Source organism: Molossus molossus, unplaced genomic scaffold (assembly GCF_014108415.1).
Source record: "Molossus molossus isolate mMolMol1 unplaced genomic scaffold, mMolMol1.p scaffold_m16_p_13, whole genome shotgun sequence".
NCBI lineage: Eukaryota > Metazoa > Chordata > Mammalia > Chiroptera > Molossidae > Molossus > Molossus molossus.
This window is the reverse complement of record NW_023425348.1, coordinates 72,774,184-72,796,879: the sequence shown is the minus strand read 5'-3', so window position 1 is coordinate 72,796,879 and position 22,696 is coordinate 72,774,184. Positions and strand designations below refer to the sequence as shown.

General features: G+C 36.2%; 1 protein-coding gene across 2 annotated transcripts in view; it reads right to left on the bottom strand.

Annotated features, from left to right (window-relative positions):
* Nucleotides 1-475: 475 nt before the first annotated feature.
* Nucleotides 476-22,696, bottom strand: part of CAPRIN1 (cell cycle associated protein 1) — a 36,434-nt gene continuing 14,213 nt past the window's right edge. Inside the window, exons 3-19 of one of the 2 annotated variants that reach the window (XM_036257951.1) lie at nucleotides 21,210-21,272; nucleotides 21,014-21,100; nucleotides 18,503-18,741; nucleotides 18,328-18,410; nucleotides 15,399-15,536; nucleotides 14,737-14,789; nucleotides 14,572-14,658; nucleotides 12,916-13,071; nucleotides 12,722-12,830; nucleotides 10,111-10,172; nucleotides 9,556-9,666; nucleotides 9,010-9,159; nucleotides 7,941-8,091; nucleotides 4,250-4,444; nucleotides 3,675-3,775; nucleotides 3,209-3,272; nucleotides 476-1,673 (exon numbers count right to left, since the gene is read on the bottom strand). In XM_036257951.1, coding sequence (XP_036113844.1) covers nucleotides 1,609-1,673; nucleotides 3,209-3,272; nucleotides 3,675-3,775; nucleotides 4,250-4,444; nucleotides 7,941-8,091; nucleotides 9,010-9,159; nucleotides 9,556-9,666; nucleotides 10,111-10,172; nucleotides 12,722-12,830; nucleotides 12,916-13,071; nucleotides 14,572-14,658; nucleotides 14,737-14,789; nucleotides 15,399-15,536; nucleotides 18,328-18,410; nucleotides 18,503-18,741; nucleotides 21,014-21,100; nucleotides 21,210-21,272 — 1,914 coding nt within the window. In that variant the 3' untranslated portion in view covers nucleotides 476-1,608. Of the gene's footprint in view, nucleotides 1,674-3,208; nucleotides 3,273-3,674; nucleotides 3,776-4,249; nucleotides 4,445-5,696; nucleotides 5,732-7,940; nucleotides 8,092-9,009; nucleotides 9,160-9,555; nucleotides 9,667-10,110; nucleotides 10,173-12,721; nucleotides 12,831-12,915; nucleotides 13,072-14,571; nucleotides 14,659-14,736; nucleotides 14,790-15,398; nucleotides 15,537-18,327; nucleotides 18,411-18,502; nucleotides 18,742-21,013; nucleotides 21,101-21,209; nucleotides 21,273-22,696 lie in introns of those variants that run through there. The other variant, XM_036257952.1, reaches the window with a different exon arrangement.

Genomic DNA, 22,696 nt, shown 5'->3' with positions numbered 1-22,696 from the left:
TTTTGTTTTTGTTTTGTTTTTAAGTAGCTGAGCACCTACTGGAAATTCCTTAGCTAAAGGCTGAAAACACAACTTAATTTCTACACAGAAAACACTATTAACTCAATAGCCTTTGCTTAATAGGTGGACTAAGTTCTCCATGAAGTCAAAGTGGGATACAACAAGCAGCATTAAGTTCATAGGCACACAGACTAGTGCTCAAACTGCTAGCACATATTCCAACATAGTACATAAATTACTAAACTGTCAATCTCCATCAAATTTGTGACTCTCCCTATGCATCTAAGGGAAGAAATCACCACTTTGAATATAAATACCTCCAGGAGAAAATGATAATTCAATCAAGGTTAGACAAAAGGTAAGTGCAAGTACTATAGTAACCGCTGCTGGAGATGACCATAAAATTTGTTAACACTAACAGTGCATGGGTGAACCACATAAGCTGCTAACTGCTGAACACCAGTGTTTCAAGATACAACTTTTATAAACATGTTTTATTTGTTTTGCTTATACCATCAGAACTGAAACTACTGACTGTCATTTCCCTAAAATAGGGAAATCAATCTAAAACACATACTGGTGCTTTTCAAAAGACAGCAATTTAAAAGGGTGGTAGCAGCAGGCATTTGGTATCTTTATCTTTTAAAAACCTTCAGGCTGCAAGAAAACATGTGACCGACCAAGAATGTTATGATTATTCATTTATAGATTTTCATCAGTACCTATACCAATTTAGGTGACAATACAGCAAGATCCAAGGATTAGTGACAATGATCATCATAAGGAATGATATATACAGTACCAATCCTTATAAAAGTCATTGTCAAAGAAAATGTTATGTGTTCAAAAGGTATCTAAATATTTCACATTAAGTACAGAAGCGGCCATCCAGATTATGTCCCATATTTGTTGCATATTTTTCAAAAAGTGCCAATCAAAGCCTAATTTTGCATTTTGGCTTTGTCTTATGCAGTATCAGCTGTTAAAAAGCAATTTACATGTGTTTTTAACCACAGTCATTTGGCCAGAGAATGAACAGTGCTGTGTCAAAGCTGGTAGCCAGCCTTATACATGTGATTAAGGGCCCATGCATAATTTGGTATGCACCTAAACTTCCAGTGCTCCAATTTAACTGGAAAAGCTGTGAAATGCAGTTTTTCTGCCAAACCACACTCCTCCTTCCATCTTCCTTTCAAGGGAAATATTTTTGTCAGTTACCACTGAATAATGCTAGGGCTGATGTGGAGATTTTATCCAATGTCAAAAGTCAATCTTGCTTTTTCCAAGCCATTTCGATTAACTATAGAGATATTATCACCCTGTAAAGTATATTATGTTTTACTCCTAAGCAAGGGTGAGGAATCTGAGTATCATGTGCAAGACTCAAGATGACGCTTAGGACAGAACATGCAGAGTAAAAATAGTTTCCTTCCATATCCAGGTAATATAAAGCTGACAATTGTAGTCCTGTCTTTATGGGATGAAAACAGTCCCTTTACAATAAGTTTCCTGAAAGGGAGAACAAATAGATAATAACTCTTCTGGTAACATATTATGGTACACTGGCCAGTGTGTTTTTGGCGATTAAACATAATCCTGTGAATCAGATTAATTCACTTGCTGAGTGTTCATTTGCGGCATCCCTCTGTTGGGTCTTGGGGGCCCTCCACGACCTAGAAGACAAAAATGGCATTTGGTTTTTCTTTCAAATACTATTTGTTTTGCCTTCAAGCAGATTTTCATCTGAAGTCAAGAAGCATGTGGGCAGCTTGTCACCACATTATTAGGTTTAAGAGGTCAATTCTTCAGTGTTCAAGTTTCACCTGTCCTGGAAGTTGTCATGCGCAAATTTGCTCATGTTCTCTAGCTAAAAGAAGAGTAGAGCTAATGGAGTATTCCACCAGTACTCATTCATTCATTCATTCAACAAGTATTTATTGAGTGCCTACTATGTGCCAGGCACTATCATCAGGCGTTGGAAATAGATACAGCAGTAAAGACAGACAAGGTACCTGCTCTCATGGAGCTTACATTCTAGTATACACTCTAGCTTACAGTTCAGTAGTAAGTAACATCATACTATCAAAATTAATAAAAGCACCAGAATGAAAAACAGACCTTATTACCTAAACTGTTAAAAAGAAACTACATAACATTGAAAATTGTATAATGACTTGTCACAGATAAAATAACTTTTTACATGCTGTTAAAACAGATTTTTAGCTACCAGTCAACTCAACTTTCATAGAATATGCTACAAGGTGAAAAAGAACATAACCCACATTCACATGCAAATATCCTTTGATATTTCAAGTCAATCATTTCCCAGTGATCCATTAAATTTTTTTTAATGCACCGCTTTGCTGGCCAGTTTCTACTACCATTAAAATCAAAGTACTTTTATTCCTCCTTAACATACATTTAATACATGTGATGGCCAATATCTAGAGGAAACCTATTCAATTTACTTCCTTCAAATAAGAGAACCATTTAGAACTTCAGGTCATATGAAATGCTACCTCTAATTGTTACATGGGCTGACTTCCTGCCCAAATAGTGTGAAATAGTTTTCTTATAGTAATATAGCAAACAAAAAACTCTTAAAACCTGTAATTTTTAAGTATAATTCAATTAGTTAGGAATTTGGAGGTTTTATTTAAAAGTCAGAAATAATGGGGTATCTACATAATAGTGGTCTAAAAGACACTGAAATTTCAATTAGTTCTATGACTTCTAAATGGTTCTCTAAGTGTATCCTATGGCTTATCTGGCCATTAAAGGGTCTCTGGCCCTAAAATATAATATGCATGTTTCAAAAATAAAAGAGGAATAATAAATTTATATAAATGTTCAATCTCATTCCAAAAATGTCTTACAAAATGTTTTAGTAAGTACTTCCTAAAAACATTTAGCAGGTTTTAGGACCTGAAAAATAATTTGCAGTTGGAAAAACATTTTTTTTTTCTGAGGAGGAGAAATGTTCTAGTTTGTGAGACAGTATATAGTAACAGGGAAAGTCATTCAAAAAATTAAATTTGGGTTCAAGATAAATTTTAGAAACAGAGCATTTCATTTAATCCCTAGCAACAAGTCTGGAAATGATAAATGTATTCCTAACATGTAACCTACATGCGGCTTATGAACAGCTCTTCCAAGGCCAGAACAGAAGCTCCACTTAGGAGCTAGGATCACCACCACAAAATATTACCTCGTGGGGCTCCCCGTGGTCCATTCTGCCCAGAGCCTCGCTTGAAATTCTGCTGATATCCATCCTAAAAGACAAGCTAGTTAGTACTGAAGAGAAAAAAAGGTAATTGTTAAATCCTTAGCCATCTATATTCTTAATCTAATACTTGTAAATTATAGAATCCTTATTCTTTTAGACATTTCAATATAACTAAGTATTATTCTGTAACTGTTGTACTCCTATTATTCTTAAGAACATTCAATATTTCTCTGCTCTAAAAAATCATTGTTTTTAACAGAATCTATTACATGAGTACCTATAAGTGAGTGCTAAGAAAAACAGAAGTCATCATTCCCCATAATGAAGTGTCATGTAGAAAGGTATAAAATCAGCCCCAAATTAGTTAATTAAGTCCATAAAGAAACTAATCAATCATTTTCATTGGTATATTTCAGTCAGGCTTATATTTCAAAACTGCTTTACCTACCCGCTGATAGCCAGAGTAGTCCCGGGGAGCACTGAACTGAGACTGTGTGTAACCACTGTTTGGAGTGTTAGAGAATGAAGGGCGGTAACCATCATATCCTCCTAAAATTTAGGAGAAGAAAATAATTTTCTTATCTTCACCAGGAATTTTTACTTTCTTACTACTGACCAAGGGAAGAATCGAAAAATATGAAGTCATGCTAGTTATTCAAATTAATTTCTAATTACCTATCCTGACCCAATCTGTTTATGTATTTCTATGAGCATTAATTTCCTTAGAAGATGACACTTTCACCCATTCATGCACATACACATACGAAAAACAAAAACCAAGAAATCTCCATATGGTCTGATAATATATAGAAAGCAATTATCTCTTAGAGGTCAGTGGTAGACATGGATTTGACACATACAAAAAAGCTCATTGTCAATTGAAATGACGGTATCAAAACATACTAAAAATGTTTCAATTGTACACAAGAGGCTAATGCAGAGAGACACATCTTTCCCAAAAACTATGACATATTTCCATATATTTTACAAATCAGAAAAGTACATGAACTTGTATGTTTTTACCTCTGAATCCATTGGCAGGGCCCCTGTATCCATTCATCAAGCCTCTAGCACCACGAGAGCCTCCACGAGACACACCACGACTGTTGTAATAGGGCTGACTGCTACGAGGAAATCCAGTGTTCTGCTGCGGAGGCTGCTGGTGGTTACCAGTCACTTGATGGGGCTGGTCCTGGGAACCATGATAAGTGCCTACCACTATAACAGAGAGAGAGGAAAAAAAAAACAAAAAACTATTATACACACACCACACACACAGTTCATTACAATTTGTTCTCCCACATGCTTTCTGGTTTAAGAAGTGTCTTATACAATCTCCTCAAAGTTTAATTCTGTCTTTAATTTTCATATTAACAATAGGGGGGTAAGTTCCTGTCTTTCACCTACAGTGGAATAAAAATCTCCAGTAATTACAAACCCTAGAAAGCATGCAATTGTGTGACAGTACACAATTCTATCTTTCCAAATGATTGGAAAGGCTATATTATTAAACATCTTCTGAGAGGCATCTGCCTATTAGCACAAGAGACCAAAATTAATTCAAAGTATCTCACACACTGTAACAGTACAATCACCATTTTATATACCATTTAATTATTTATTTTCATTATAAAGCTCCCTAGTAGTTGAAGCTTTCTTATTCTTTTAAATCTCCCTCAATATTTAGTGACAACACACAAAACCATACTTCCATAGTTAAGCAGCTGTATGGTGCAATATTCAGCCAATTACAAAGATAAATCAGCAGAGGCCTTCAACTTCAACCCCATTGATTCCGGATTCACTTTTGAGTACAGCCAATTTTGAAGACACTTAAATGGTATACTAGCATGCAGCCAGCTAAAGTGAAAGGAAGGTCCTAGAAGGCACATTACCTGTACCCACCCTCCTCCCTTACACGTGGGGAATTTAGAAGCCTTCAAAAATTAAATACCAAGGCACATATCTGGTATTACAACAATGTTCATAATTCATGGGGGGGGGGAGGGGTGGCAAAAAACAGGGTGCTAACAGTACCTTTGGGAGATGAGGAAGGAAGAGACCACAGGAAGGCCTACACCCCAGGAACAAAAACAGCATCCTCTAGCCAGCCCAAATCTCCCATGCTTGGGCAGAGAGAAAAGGTGGTATGACTCTTGAAAATCTTTACCTGATCTACTTTATATCCTCAAGAAACCTCAAGTACATTTTATTAATTCTTAGAGCTATTTTGCAATATAAAAGCTAGAGAACATGTAGGAAGAGAAGGGGTCATGATTCCCTTTTCAAATACATAATGGACCAAATACACTGTTTACAATGTGAGCCTCTCACATTGATTCCCTTTTACTATATTCCCCAAATTTTAAATTATAAGCAAATATCACAGTACAAGTAACATTTTCTATATAAAATGATTCATTTCTATGCATGTAGAAAGTAGTCAAAAGAACCGAATTTTCGACTCACTTTTTATCAATAAGAATTAATGTTGGTCAAATCTCACTGCAAGAAACTCAAAGCAAAACAATTAAAGTTTGATCTTTATTTTAAAATACCAAAATTCCTTTTCTCCTTTAATTCAAATTAAAACAAAATTTCTGGAATGACGGGACACACTGATTTGTTCAGCAATTATCAGAATGCCTTCAACATGACAAGTATGTCGTAGAAATCAGGGATTATATCAGTTACCAACACACAATCCTTGCCCAGATGGACATTTAAATAATAAGTAAATAAAATACATATACGAATGAAAACATCTATATTGTGGGGCACCAGCAGACCAGGCAGTAAATGTTAGCACGTTAAAAAAAAACAACATCTATATTGTACCAGATAATAAGTGATGAGGAATAACTCATAGTAGGATAAATGAATGACCACAAACCTAAAAGTCAAGAAACAAAGCCATGCAAATATTAGTGGAAGAACGTTTGTGGCAAAAAGGAAAAAAGTATAAAGGTCATGAGAGGGCAGGAAACCTGTGTTTGTGTTTGTGGCTGGTATGGAAGAAAATAGGATATAAATAGGATCAAGACAGGGACCAGATCATAAAGGATCTTGTAAAACCAAGTTAAGGACTTTGGATTTCTTTTCTAAATGGGAAGTCACTGGAAGGTTTTGAACAAGAGTGAGACATCTGACTTACATTTGAGAATAATCACTCTGGCTACTGTGTGAAGAACAGACTGGGCTAAAAGTCAAAAGAGCCCAGGCTGGTTTGGCTCAGCAGTCAGAGCGACAGCTCTCGAACTGAAGAGTCCTGGTCAAGGGCACATTAACTTGGTTGCAGGTTCCAGCCCAGGCCCTGGTCAGGGTCCTGCGGGAGGCAGCTGACCATTGTATCACTCTCACATCTATGTTTCTCTACCTCTCCTCTCTCTCTCTTCCACCCACTCTATCTAAAAATCAATGGGAAAATATCCTCAGGTGAAGATTTTAAAAAAAAGTCAAGAGAGACAACTGCAGTGGTCCAAATAAGAGATGATGGCTGCCTAGTTTAAAGTAATAGTGTACAGTTTAAGTTTAAATAAATGGGCTGATTTTGCTTTTTTTATTGAAAATATCTGTGAATGTTATGAAGTTAATCTTTATAAATAATGAATATTTTAAAATGGTAACAAAAGGTTATCTATCTAGCTCAACTGTTTCATAGACAATTAGTAAAATCAAGTAGAATTTAAGAGCAAGACAGTTTGAAATCAACTGGCACAAAGGGCAAAATTAACCAAGTCAAATGGTATATAGTAATCACTTCTAATTTCATCATGCCATCTGAAAAAAAAGGCAAAATAGCAAGCATGTCAGCACAATGTCTAAGGGCCCCAAATTTACCTGCTCCACAACCAACCTATGAGTACATGGCAATGAAATAATTAAAGGAGCCTGAGAGCAAGAAGCCCAGTTATTCAGAAGCTGAACACATACAGCATAACTGATCAATTTCTATCAGATCACAGCTGATTTAGCCTCTCGACTGATTAGTAATGCTGAGTACTACAGGGATATGTAAGAATTTGTTAATGAAAAATCTACAATGTGGATCCAGGTCTATCAAGAAAATTTCATAGTTACTTAAATCAGTATGATAAAATCAAAGTAATAAATCCTATGGTTTTAGCAGGGTTTGCTAGTTTGTTGTAGGAATCCAATTAAACTAGGAATTAAATAACCAAGGACCTAAAAAAGATATTTCATGTGTTATAAATTTAAGAAATCTAAAATATCTCTACTTTACTACTATGACAGGTGTGATAACTGCTCAAATTATGACCATACTTTTTAACAAGGACTTTTGTTTCAACCTAGTCCACCCAATGCAGCCACACCAACTCCTTACTGCTTCCTAACTTTGTATAGCTAAGTGCGGAGTATCGTATCAGCAGGCTTCAATAAATTAGCGATTAAAAGCAAAACTGATCATAATTTGAGTAACAAGTTCAATTCCACTAAAATCATATTTTTAAAAAGGTAGTATGAAAGCTCACTGACCAAAGGAAAATGAGTATAAGGCCACTAATAGCTGCATGTTGTTCACATATACAAAATACATACTCACTTAACTCAGGATCAGGAATGCAATATTTGTAAGGTCTAATACTGAAACAAAAACTCTTGGATATGGCCACTCTAAAATCTAAACTGTCTTAACGCTGTCAATAACTGCATTGGAAGCCAAGTAGCCAAGAAGTGACAGTGGTTATCCTACCTGTTTGAAGCTGTTCTTGCTGAAGTTCTGTTTGTTCTACTTGGTGAGGCTGACTGGAAAAGCTCTGGTTATAACTGGCCTGGTACTGATTTTGCTGTTTTAAAGTTTCTGGTTCATTAACAGGAGGAACTGGGGCATTCATATTAAACACCTGTAAGTAAATAAATGATTAGTACATCCAGTTATGCTAATTATTTCCCTACTTTTAACATGGCAGACTTCAATGCTGGTTTTACCTCAAATATAAAAAAGAGCTTTACAAAAGTCTCAAACATCACACACACACACACACACACTCTCAATTAATGCACTTCAATGTTGAAAAAAAAAACATATGCCATACAGCACTTAAAGCAGAGTATTTGAGTAGGAATTAAAAATATCTAGACACATAATCAGCAACCTTGGAAATACTATTATAAATGAGAAATCTTTATAAAAGATACAAACCCCTGATATAATATCACAGAAATTAATTTTATAAACTTGAACTTTGAGTTGAATATTTACTACAATTATTTATTGATTTTTTAAATCACAAATTAATATTTTTTAAGTATTTAACTCTATGAACTTTCCTGTGACACTGATTTAACTGTATGTATCCCACTGATTACAGTACTTCCTGTATCATAATTTTCTAGAAACTAGCCAATTTAGAGAACCAGGGTAAAGTATCATAATGTCTGAAATTTACTTTGAGATATATTCAGTAAAGTATATGATTAAGCAAACATAGCAAAATGTAAACAATTGTTAAATCTAGATAACAACATTTCTACATGGATATCATATTGGTCTACTTTTCTGTATGTTTAAAATTTTGTTAATCAAAATCAAAAGGGTACACCATAAAGCAAGAATATATGATTCCATAACTCCTAAGACTCGAATCTACCTCTGGAAGCAAAAAACAAACAAACAAGAGTTTAGGTTAAATTAAATATACACTACAGTTAAGGTAGATGCAGACTCAAGCACAAAGTTAAGTGAATACTTTTTGTTCAAACTCTTAGCATGATTATAGTACACACTAGGCACTCAATGTTAGCTGAATTAATTTGCCTACCGTTTGCATGGATTGGAATGGAGCTGCATTTACATTGATTCCACTGCTATGTAAAGGTTTGCTTGTCCCACTCTGGAATACTTGGGGCTGAGAAGCAGCAGGAAGGGATGATGAAGCTGTAGTCTGGTCTGCATTTAAAGAGATTGTTGCCTAAACACAAAGTGAACAGATGCACTTTAGTGATAAACTAAATTTAGTCAAGACTACTACCCACATGTGTATTAACAAACTCAACTATTCCATGAAATAAAAAATACTGCACTGCCCAACCGGTGTGGCTCAGTGGTTGAGCGTCCCAAGAGGTCACAGGCCAAATCCCCGGTGAGGGGCATGCAGGAGGCATCCAACCGATGTTCTCTTTCACTGATGTTTTTAACTCTCTCTCCCTTTCTCTCTCTCTAAAATCAATAAAGAAAAAAAAAAGAATACTGTACTACAATGCATTAGGTCCAAAAAGAAGAGTCACTATACTACCAGTAATTTACCTCTGCCCAATTCATGAATAAGCAACTCATCAAGTTTATATGACCTAGTAACAGAACTTGCCTGAATCTGATCAATTGGTTCCTTCTGTGGTCGTTGCTCTGTAGCATGAGAAGGCTGGTACAAGGGTTGAGATGCTGTATATCCCTCACTTGTGGATGAAACCAAAGGAACCTACACAGAAATAAAGAAATCAAAGCTTCTTTCTGTTATAAATCAACTCTAATACATACATGGCTAAGAATAATAGATGTACCTGTTAAACAGACCACAGAACCTAACTGCAAAAAATACACATTATTAAAGTTCAAAGTTAAATAAACCCTAACCCAGTTATAAAGTTCCCCCAGAATACTTCTAAAGTGATACTATCTGTACTAAATTTTAGACTTATGTCTAAATGCTTCTTCCTTCGATATAAAAAATTATTATAAAACACAAGAATTAAACAAATTTTAAAAACATCATAGGAAAAATACATGTAAACATGGAAATAAAGCTGCACATGCCAGATTTGGACACCAATCAAATCCATACCTAACTTTCATAAGCTAACTAAGAAAGTTACCCAAGAACTGACTAAAAGCAAACCTGCAAAAATATTTATATCACTCTTACCTGGGTAGCTTCTGGTTGTACGGGAACTTGATTAGGTTGAGCAAGTCTAGATTCAGAATGAACTGCAAAATTGACCAAAAAAATATTGTTATACAAACTCAAATTTCCTCAGAGATGTCTAAATACCTCTTACTTGGTAGCAAAAGGCAATTTTCTATAGCCAAATTCTAAATAAACTTTTTAGCAATCATGAAATACACTGCCCTGGCCGGTTTGGCTCAGCGGTTAGAGCGTCCGCCTGCGGTCCGGAGAGACCCGGGTTCGGTTCCCGCTAAGGGCATGTACCTCGGTTGCAGTTTGTCCCCGGCCCTGGTTGGTCGTGCGGGTGGCAGCCACTCGATGTGTCCCTTTCACGTCGATGTTTCCCTCTCTCTCTCTTGCTCTCTCTCCCTCCCACTCTGTCTGTACAAAAAAAGGAAAAGTGTCCTCGGATGAGGATAAAAAAAAAAAAAATCATGAAATACACTCTGAATTTTAGCTTTTAAATGTACATTGTGTTTACTGGTAGCCATTATTAATCAACTCTCACAATGGCTTTCATTTTGTTTTGCAATAGTAAAGTAAGACATTAGTGATAAAGTACTAACAAAGAGGTAGACAACAGAAAAGAATCAATGCCATTGTTATCCATGAAAAAGCCTTGTAAAGCAATAACTATAAAGTAACATTACTCTTCAGACTTTAGACAATATTCAGTAAAATTTTAACATGATCAAGTTTCAATATAATCTCAAATGTTCCCACAAAAAATTAAAAATGTAAATACACTTTTTAAAAGCCTATATTCAGTTCAGTATGTATATTTTTGCCAACTCCCACCATCCTTCCACTCCCCTCCCAACCACGGTTAGGACAATCAAAAATACAGGATCTTGCCCAGCCGGTGTGGCTCAGTGGTTGAGTGTCAACCCATACACCAAGAGGTCACCAGTTTGATTCCTGTTTAGGGCACGTGCCCAGGTTGTGGGCCAAATCCCTAGTAGGGGGCATCCAGGAGGTGGCCAATCGATGTTCTTTCTCATCAATGTTTCTCTCTCTCTCTTGCTCTCTCTCTAAAATCAATAAAGAAAATAAATAAAAATAAAAGCCCCCCACTGCACCCCTCAAATACAGGATCTTGCCCTGGCTGGTGTCACTCAGTTGGCTGAGCTTCATCCATGCACCCAAGATGTCGCTGGTTTGATATCCTGGTCAGGACACATGCCTGGGGCTGTGGGTTAGATCCCCAGGATGGGGTGTGCCGGAGGCAGCCAATCATGTTTCTTTCTCTTTCTCCCTCTCTAAAAAATAAAAACATATTTAAAAATAAGTAAATAATATAAAAAAATAGAGGATCGTTAGTCATTTAGAATTGCTCCTTTTTACTGGAGAGTCTAATGGACTCAACATTTACCTGAGTTACATCAGTGCTTTACCACAGCTTACCAGCTAAAAACACTTTTTATTTTCTTCCTCTGGTAGAGCTCAGAAAATGAATGCTAATTACTCTGATTCCTTTCTAGAAGGCCTAACCCTGATCTGTTTTCTAACTCTTGGTAGAGATGTGACGAAGATGAACTCCCTTTCCTTCAGAAACATCCTAACTACCTTACTAGAATACTGGCATTAAACATGCTTTTACTCAGCAAATCCTTTTATAACATTTAAAATTACACATTAAATATGTTACTTTACATACTTCCACTTTTGTGCCCTTAATGCTGACATGTTGTGGGGGAAAAGACAAGACTCAAAAATCCTAATGATCCACTTAACCCAATACAAGGCACCAACTCTACTTAGTGCTGCTATTTCAAATAATGGTAGAAGGCTAACAAGAATCTGAAACTTCAACTTTCTTCCTGCTTATCTCTTCCCCTTATCCAGTTGACTGCTAAATCTCATTTTTATTTAGGCAATACAGAAATCCTCCTAAAAAGCTGCAAGTATCCTTCAGATTATTTTTATTCCTAGATTAATTTTGACATTTAAAAAGCCAAGCAGGCCGGTGTGACTCAGTGGTTGAGTGTCAACCCATGTATCAAGAGGCCGCTGGTTTGATTCCGGGGTCAAGGCACATGCCCAGGCTGTGGGCCCGATCCCCAGTGGGGGGGCATGCAGGAGGCAGCAATAGATGTTCTCTCTCATCACTGTTTCCATCTCTCTCCCCTTCTGCCTTCATCTCTCTCTAAAATCAATAAAGAAAAAAAAATTTTAATAACTAAATAAAAAGCCAAGCAAAATTTCATTTATATAAATACAGAAACAGGAAAAACTGGTCTACAGTTTTAGAAGTCAGGAAGTAATTACCATGGGGCCAGGGAGAGGGTAAATAGTGACCGAAAGGCAAAAATAGGCTTCTGGGTACTGATAATGTTCCATTTATGAGTGGTGGTGTGTTCCGTTTGCATATACTTTTCTGTGTCTATATACTAATAAAAAGTAACAGAAAATTATAGAACTACAGTCATTTATATTATAGGAAAAGAAAATATTTCTCATCAAATTAAAAGGTAGAAGATCTAAAAGTTAAGCAAGCATTAAAAGGAAAAAATTAGTTTTACAAACTTTACAATACCTGAAAGCATTGATCCTATATGTATTTCTCAAAGAAAAATACACCATTACTAACCTGGAGGGCAAACCAGCTGGGGCATGTCCATGTTTTGTGTTGGATTCATAGGCTGTGCAGATACAATGGCAGGATCAAGTGTCTGGTTTTCAAAATCAAGCATTGAATCCTATAGGTTAGAATATAATAGAGTTAAGATAAATAATGTAAACATTTAAACATTCTGTTACAGTGTTTAATTAAACTGTACATACCTGTATGAAATTATAAGGCCCCTGCATTTGTGCCATAAGGTCCTGGACTCGCTGTCTTCTCACAATGGGATCTGCCTGAGCCACCGGCGGCAAAGAGTGGGGCTCTGGTACCGAGGGAGATGCAGCCTGAGGTTGCTGCTGCAGTGAATTTACCACCTGAAGTGGGAGAAGGGGAGGGGATGGATTGGTAGAATAAAAGAGCTCCATTCACTACATCATGACAGGTCCTCAAACTACATATGCTATTTGTACTATAAACAGAATAGACTTTGACCACAATTATGCCAAATTTAATATTCTGATCAATACTGTAATTCTAAAGTGTTATCAATTCCATGGGATCACCACATAGCATTTCAGAATTACTTTATAAAAGCTTACTCTCCCTCTCCCTATTTTTTCCCTAGCTCTAATAAGTTCTCCTGACAATCGTTTTTAATAACTCCCTGCTCTGCTGGAAAAACTCACCAATTTTTTTTTAATCCTCACCCAAGGATATTTTTCTATTTATCTTCAGATAGTGTGAGGAGGGAGAGAAGCATTGACATGAGAGGGGCACATTGACTGGTTGCCTCCAGCACAACCCTGATCAAGGCCAAGGACAAACAACATCTGAGGTATGTGCCCTTAACCAGAATCAAACCCAAGACTCACTGGTCCATGGGCCACCGCTCTAACCACTGAGCCAAACCGGCCAGGGCTCACCAATTTTTATTACATCAAATTTATATTCTGCCCTGGCCAGGTGACTCAACTGGTTGGAGCATCGTCCCAGGTACCAAAAGGTTGCAGGTTCAATTCCCCATCGAGGTACATACAAGAGGCAACCGATTAATATTTCTCACCTCTCTCTCTCTCTCTGCCCCCCGCCTCTCTTAACAAAAAAAAAAAAAAAAAAAAAAAATCAATATTAACATATACTCAGGTGAAGATAAAAAAAATGTTTTATATTCTTCTATTTGGCTTTTGAAGCCTTGGCAAATAAGTCATACCTGTTAAGCTTGAGCAAGTCATAATCATGTTTCCTTTATAAGGAATACTGAGATAATAGGGCCTGATAACCACACAGCCTCAGGGTAAAGGAGATGAGGAGTCTAAGACAACATTCCAATATAGCCCCTATAAGTGGCTATATTGGTTTTTTCTGAAGGCTATCCATGTGGAAGCCCAGATTTTTATACAGCAACCTAATAACAAATCATATACACTAATACAGTGGTTCTCAACCTTCCTAGTGCGCGACCCTTTACAGTTCCTATGTTGTGTGTGGGTGCATCTGTATGTGGGCAGAACCACCTGGAGACGATAGAGGAGCGGTGTCTCAGTTCCTAAGACCATCGGAAATATGTGTTTTCCGATTGTCTTGGGCGACCCCCAAAGTGGTCACAACCCACAGGTTTGAGAACCGCTGCTTTAATACATTAACCCTAAATTATACATGGTTATAATTTTTTTATTGATCAGCATCAGTGATTCTATTAAATCTCCACAGAAATAAACAAATCACCTTTTAAACCTAACAGTCTTGTGTAATAAGTTTATTATAATAAGTGTACTAATAATACAAAAGACTAACAATCTTAATTTGTTCTTAGGAGACATAAAAATTACTAATTAAAAACAAAAGACATCAACCTTGGAAGAGAGAACTCTTACCTCGACTGTTTCAACTGTCCACTCATCTACCTGTTCCTTTTCACCACTGCTGAACTGTGTTTCGGCCATAAATTGTCTATTTACATACTGCAAAGCAAAGTAAATGTTTGAGACCTCTGTTTGAAAGGAGAAAGGGAAAGCCAGCATTAAATAAAAAAATCATACCTCTGTTGATTCAACTTCACTTTGTTCAGTGTATTCCTCTGCTGGCTCAGGTTCTAAGAGGTTAAAAAACGATACAAAAGAGTGTAAGAAATCTTTTAAAACAGTTACCATCACACAGTCTGAATTATTTACGTTATAGTTAATAGCACGTTTATATATTTTATCATTCTTACAATTATATATTTAGAAAGTTTTCTTTACCATTTATTCCAAAATAAATTACTTCAGTTTCAATAGTTATTCTGGGTCAGGTGTAATGCCAATTAAGAGGTACTATGTTAGCCCTGGCCGGTTTGGCTCAGCGGTTAGAGCGTCCACCTGCGGTCTGGAGAGACCCGGGTTCGGTTCCCGCTAAGGGCATGTACCTTGGTTGCAGTTTGTCCCCGGCCCTGGTTGGTCGTGCGGGTGGCAGCCACTCGATGTGTCCCTTTCACATCGATGTTTCCCTCTCTCTCTCTTCCTCTCTCTCCCTCCCACTCTGTCTCTACAAAAAAATGGAAAAATGTCCTCGAATGAGGATTAAAAAAAAAAAGAGGTAGTATGTTAAAACTTCTCTCTATTCTTACAAATAATATTATAAAGCAGCACACAGATTATGCTGGTGGCAAAGGAAAGTAAAATCAGGACCATAAACTACGGCTTATTTCACCTAGGGTACTCACCAGCTTCAGCGACCTGGTCTTCAACAGTCGGTGCTGAGGCTGCCTCTTCCTCTTCACATAGCCCATTCTGGTGGTTGTGGGTGCTGTCAAAGTAGTTTGACTGGAAAACACGCTCAACAATTTCCTTTAGAGCTTTATCTTAAAACAGAACATGAATTATAATGTTAGACTATCCGAGGATACCTGACTTGAGTAAGATTCAACATCCTACAAAATATTGTAAGAAAAAAACCTCAACAGATACTAAACCATATTAAAAACATTAAATTCCACCAAGAACAGATATTTATTACAGAATAATAGAGAACAAAAAGAACCTATTTGTATTAAACTTTATACCTTTATGTATTTAAAGTAAATTAATTTTAAAAAAAGCGAGCTGACAATTTTCATTTATTCATTCAATATAGTACCTAACTGTTAGGCAATGTGCAATAAGACATGTAAAAGATACAGTATCTGCCCTCCTTAAGCTTACAGTCCAATAAAGAAGAGTTATCAAATACTCACAAAAACAGTAAAATTACATCTGTGAAAAGTACTACACAGAAGTACAATGGATTGGACCTAGTCAGGGAGAGACCACGAGAGGCTTTCCTGGTGTAAGTGCTGCAAGAGCTGAGATCTGGAAGATGAGTAGTAGAGAGAAAGGTTTCAAGGCAGAGGCAACAGCATTTACAAAGCCCTGTACAAAGAAGAAGGATGCCAAATACAAAAAAATGAACGTATGCACTGTGGCTGAAGCACCAGGAGTAAGAAATGGCATAAGGAAATTTGAGTCTGGAGAGGCTGGTAAAGGCTGAACCATGCAAGGTCATCAAATTAAAAACAAATGTATATAAAACATAATTAAAACAAAGCCAATAAAAAATTTTAATGAGGGACAGGTGGATTTAGTTAGAAGACTGCATTAAACAAGAGAAAGGCAGAAAAGTAGAAGAAAAAGAGAAGTAGACAGATACAAGATGTTTAAAAGGCAAATAAAATTGTCAGAATGCAGTACATTAGGGTATAAGGAGGGCAGGGCAGCAGGCAAATGTGTGTGTCAAGAATTACAATCTCAATTTCCTGGCCTTGTATAGTAAATGTAGAGTAAGGCTATTCCTTAATAGGTCACTCTACAGAAATAAAGCTTAAGGGACCATATTATATCAAATTTTATAATAATAAAACCAATCGTATTAACAATAACATTACTAACAACTTCATGAATTCTGAACACTTCATGTTTTCCTTCCCCTACACTTTAGAGAATCGTGACTCAGAACTATTTGTTTTAAATATAAATAAATAGCCCTGCCTGGTTTGATTCAGTTGTTACAGCTTTGGCCCTTAGACTGAAGGGTCTCAGGTTCAATTCTCAGTCAAGGGCATGTAACTGGGTTGCAGGTTCAATACCCAGCCACGGTCGGGGTTGTGCAACAGGCAACCAATCGATGCGTATCTCTCACATCAATGTTTCTCTCCCTCCCTCCCTCACTTCCACTCTATCTAAAAGTCAATGGAGAAATATCCTTGGGTGAAATTTTTTTAAAAAGCAAGAAAAATGAATGCATATAAAAACACGAATCCCTGGCCAGGTGGCTCAGCTGGTTAGAGCATCATCCTGTACACCAAAAGGCTGTGGGGTTTGATTCCCGGTCAGGGCACATACCTAGGTTGCCGGTTCAACCCCTAGGTCACATTTTCTCTCTCTCTCTCTCTCTCTCTCTCTCTCTCTCTCTCTCTCTCTCTCCCCCTTTCTCTCACTCTCACTCTCTCTCCCCCTTTCTCGCTCTAAGAAAAATAAAAAAACATATCCTCCAGTGAGGATTAAAAAAACCCCCACTAATGTTGAGTACATTAGTAGCTTTCAATTAGCTATAGATAAAGAGGGACATTCTTAAGATGCAGGAACAAGACCAGGTTGAAAGTAACACCAAAATAAGCTACAAGGCTAGATGCTTAACCCTTGTCACTCCTTAATAATGCTCATGAAAATTTGATCAGGCTTGACCTAAAACTACTTTTTTAAGCTAACAAGTTTTATGCACATATGTCAATTACTTTCCAAACTTCAAGTGGTCAATTCACAACATACTTATAGCAGAACTAAAGTCAAAAAGCCAAAAAGATTTTTTACAAAGAAATACAGACAACACAAGTTAACAAATCAAGAAAATTATTTCTTACATGAAAAGATATAAAGGGATTGATTCCTCATATATGATTTTACATATTTCCTTAAAGCAAATGCAGACCAAATTGTATCATACTGTTTTGCCAACTAAAACTTATAATCCAATTTAATGTCTTTTCAACCCAAATTAAGTTAGTGAAGCTTAAATGTCCTTAAAAAAAAAAAAAAATCAACATTTAATTGCATATTTCAGGTTAAGGAACTCACATATAGAAAACTGGATTAGATATCAACACCTTTTTTAAAATACAGAAAAAGGCCCTGGCCGGTTTGGTTCAGCGTTTAGAGCATCGGCCTGTAGACCAGAGAGTCCCCGGTTCGGTTCCCGCTAGGGGCACTTACAAGAAAAAAATAAATGTCCCTGAAGTAGCACAAAAGTCTAAGAAAAATTAAAGAGACTAATTAAGGCAATGACCATACAAGGTGCAGTAAATGTTTCTCACAAAATTTCAGCTATAAGGAAAAACGAGTCCCCACCTAATAACCAAAAACTGTAGTCAATTTGGTGTTAATCTGTCCACCTCAAGCAGAGTAAGTTATAAACAAAACATGTGAAGTTAGGACTTCCATCTTTATAGATTTTTGGTTGTTTCGACTTAAGGCACACAGAAAAAGATACAAACACAAAAAGTAAACAGTGGATGTTATTTATATGGTTCTAAAATTTCTTCAATTAACATTACTCTTAAGTAGGTAGCTAATTTTTAAAGATTCTTAGTTACAAAACAATCAAGTATTAGTGATACTCACAGGTTGTGCCACATACAGGTTTTTCTTTGCCTTCCAGCAAGTCCCACAGGTGAATGGAGGCATGTTCATACTGCTCATTCAACCTTACAATAACAATTAAATAGCTAATTAATTACCTTTCAATTGTCAACTTAAGGCAACATTTAGAAGTTTCTATTATCATATACCATTATACCTCAAGCTCATGTCCCGTTCAGGGTCTGCTAACTTGTAGAATTCATCCAACAATGACAATTCCTCTTCAGACAATATAGGCACGCCATTCAAACCCTGTTTCAGGTCAGTTCGCACTTCTTCATCTCCCAATTTGTCCAAAACAAATTGCAGCTCAAGTACAGTTTTTAAACGTTTTTGTTCAGCTTCTTCTCTCATAAGCTGCTCCCGCCGTGCTGTTTTCTTTATTGTTTTCTGAATCTGCATAAGAATATAAACATAAGACATCAAAATACGTTTTAAAAACTCTTCTAGTTCAATCAATTTCAGGTCCAATGTAAATAAAACATATTTTACTCAAATGAGCTAGCTGTGACCCCCAGTACACAAAAGAATGTTTCCCAACTTACAAAAGAGCAGTTGTTAGAAATTCAGGACACATCTTTCCCTAGAAAGTATTTTACTACTGAAATATTACCCATGAAATGATATATTTGGGATTTGCTTCATTACAATCCAACAGACAGGGGGTAGGGAAGTAGGTGTGGGTACACTATATCAAATATGATTACCCATGAAATGGTAAGTATAGAAGATAGATATGGGTACATGGGGGTTCACTATATTTTTGTTTTAAAATTTCCCATAATGAAAAGAAAAATTTAAATTTTTAATTAAGGCCCTGATTCAATTAAAAAACCTAACCACCACAGCAAAACATCTTAACTATATATATATATATATCTTCTGTATGGAAAAATGATTCCAAGTTCTAAGTACCTACTAATGATTCACAATAAATGTCAAAACCCACCACTGTTACCTCAACTCAAACGATCCACTGCTGGTAAAGGCATTTCAACATATTGAAAATAGTTACTAAAACTGACATTTTTATGAATAAGAAGATACTAGTGGGAAAAATGAAGGTGGCAGAAGACAGATAAAAGCTAAATATGAATGTATTTTTCCCACTATTTTCTTTCCACTACTCTTTTTCTTTGCTGAGGAAGTTAAAGGGAGAGCATCAGCCAAACTCAAATATTTCTCTCTTTTCTCATGTATAGCATCAGTATGGTGTCAAAGAAAAGTCATCTTTTCAAGAGCCATGACTGTGTTTTCCTTCCCACATTCTCCCCTTTCTCAAGCCTCACTAGGATAACTTGAAACAGAGAAAACCAAAATAAAGACATATAAAATACATAATAAAGGGAGAAATAGGGTAGACCTGGAAGGAATAATGAAAGTTTCAATAAGATAAATTTTTAATGGCAGCAAAGAGGGTAGTTGATTAAATGATATCTTAGCAATAGGTGGCAAGTATTTTCACTTACACAGTGATAACAGTTTTAGAAATAGATTATTTATTAAATTGTATAGTATCAGAAAAAGAAATTGGGCAGAGTTCGTCAAGCCTGAGGCTCTACCCTAAGCTAAGGGGAACAAATCCCTATTTAAATGTAAATTAAATTTCCTTTATTTTTGAAAGATATCAATATTTTCCTCCTTTAATCAAATTTAATGAGTAACAATATTAAGTGCATGAAATATATTAGTTCTGCACGAAATATATTAAGTTATGCATCAAATACTATTTTAAGAACAACCCTCTGATGAGGTAGGTAGTATTATTATCGCCATTTTACAGTTTAGAAAACAGAAGCAGAGTGATGACAGCCTCCGCCCTCTGCCTTCTGCTTCCCCTTGTCTCATCCTCTTTTTATCCTACTGGCTCTTTTTCTCTGGAAAACCCTGACTGATAAACGATTGAAGAAGTTAAGTAACTCATTCAAAGCCAGGCAATTATTAAGTAAAAATGGCAGAATCAAGATTCAAACCAGGCAGTCTGGTTCCAGAATCAGAACTGCTAATCTCTGGACTGCACTGTCTCTCATCACATAATAAATTGTTTATTCATTTCACCAAATCAGAGGTAATTTTTTATTTTATTGTTGTTAGCCTTTGTCCAAATAAGCTAACACTAATTCAGAAGGATATCGATTTTCTGGTCTCAACTCTGAACAAATTATTTGACTTTGTATTTAATTTTTGTCCTGTTCCCAAAGGTTTTTGTCACATCAAAAGATGTTTGGGAAAACCACTCCACTCTGTTGGATCAAGAGCAATGTATCAGTCTGCCACATCCCTTAAGACCCCTAATGGAAAGAATTGTTACCAATTATATAAACAAGCCTTTTTCTTTATAGTTAACAGAATTTTAAGATGGTCATTAAACATAAAGGAACATATAAAAAATAAATGCCTGCCATGTTTATATATATTTTAAACCAATGAGAACCTTAGAGTAACTACTACACGCTTGTCATATCTGAAAGTCATTCCTTTTAAAAGGCATCTTTGACATGTTCAACTTCACAGAATTAGAAAGCATCTTAGATATAACTGGATCCAAGCTTCTCACCTTGCAGAGCTTGTCAATGGTAATGCAACAGCTAAAATTAGAGAAACAAATAAGCTTTCTGACTTCCTTGTTTTTAATACTTCATAAACTTATATACCACCTCTTACTTACATCTTGACTTAATGCCATGAAACTCCTCTGTAATTCTTTCGCAAACTCCAAGTTATTTGTAACTTCCTGGTATTTAGACACGGCATCCTATTAAAATAACAAAGACAGGACACTATTTTACTGAAAAACACAAACACAAAATTTTCTTGTTAAAAAGAGTGAGCATAAAATCTTAAATAAAATGTAGCATCTTTACCAGCTGATCTTGATTAAGCCTTTCCCCTTTGTTCATTCGCTCCTGGTAATCATCAAGCTTGCCCTATATTTTAAAAAAAAAGAATTATATTCCATACTGAAAGCACGTAACAGTTTAAATAACAAAACCCACATAATCTCTAAGTTTGTCTCAAATCTCATCCTAAATATACTTTATAGATATATTCATTCGAGTTAGTACATAAAATAAGTTATTTTAATAGTGAGCTAAAAAACTAAATACTCCAGCCACTGATAAAGGAAACCAAATATTATAAGCCAATGATACAACATTGTTTACTCTTTAGGTTTCTTTAAAAAAAAGTATAGATCAAAAAACAATCAGAACAGCAAAAAGAAAAAAGAATCCAAAAAAATGAGGATAGTGTAAGGAGCCTCTGGGACAACTTCAAGGGTGCCAACATTCGCATCTTGGGGGTGCCCGAAGAAGAGAGAGAACAAGAAATCGAAAACCTGTTTGAAACAATAATGGCAGAAAACTTCCCTAACTTGGTGAAGGAAACAGACATACAAGTCCAGGAAGCACAGAGAGTCCCAAACAAGATGAACCCCAAGAGGCCCACACCAAGACACATCATCATCAAAATGCAAAAGGTTCAAGACAAGGATAGAATCTTAAAAGCAACAACAACAAAAAAGCAGTTAGTTACCTACAAGGGAGTTCCCATAAGACTGTCAGCTGATTTCTCAAAAGAAACTTTGCAGGCCAGAAGGAAGTGGCAAGAAATATTCAGAGAGATGAAAAGCAAGAACCTACAACCAAGATTACTCTATCCTGCAAAGCTGTCATTTAGAATCAATCAATGGCCATATAAAGTTTCCCAGACAAGAAACGTTAAAGTTCATCAGCACCAAACCATTATTATATGAAATGTTGAAGGGTCTTTTTGAAGAAAAAGATAAAATATATGAACAAACAAAATGGTAATGAATACATATCTATCGACAATGGAATCTACAAACAAAATGAACAGGCAAAACAGAAACATTCTCATAGATACAGAGCATTCTGTTGGTTGCCAGATGGGAGGAGGGTTGGGGGAATGGGTGAAAAAGGTGAAGGTATTAAGAAATACAAATTGGTTGCTAGACTGACAAACCTCAAAGAGAAGGGGGGCTGGGGGTGGGAAGAAATAAACCAAAGAACTTATATGCATAACCAATGGACACAGACAACAGTGTGGGGAAAAGGTGGGAGGGGGTCAATGGGGGAAAAATGAGGAACATCTGTAATACATTCAACAATAAAGATTTTTTAAAAAGATTAAAAAAAAAAAAGTATAGATCAGACAACCCAGGCACATGGTTCTTCCAACCCACATGGGTAAGGGCCACAATTTGGTTAGGATCCACTTATACTCAAGTGAGCCTATCAAACATTTTATTATTTTTTTTTATCCTCACCTGAGGATATTTTTCCATTTTTTGTACAGATAGAGTGGGAGGGAGAGTGAGGAAGAGAGAGAG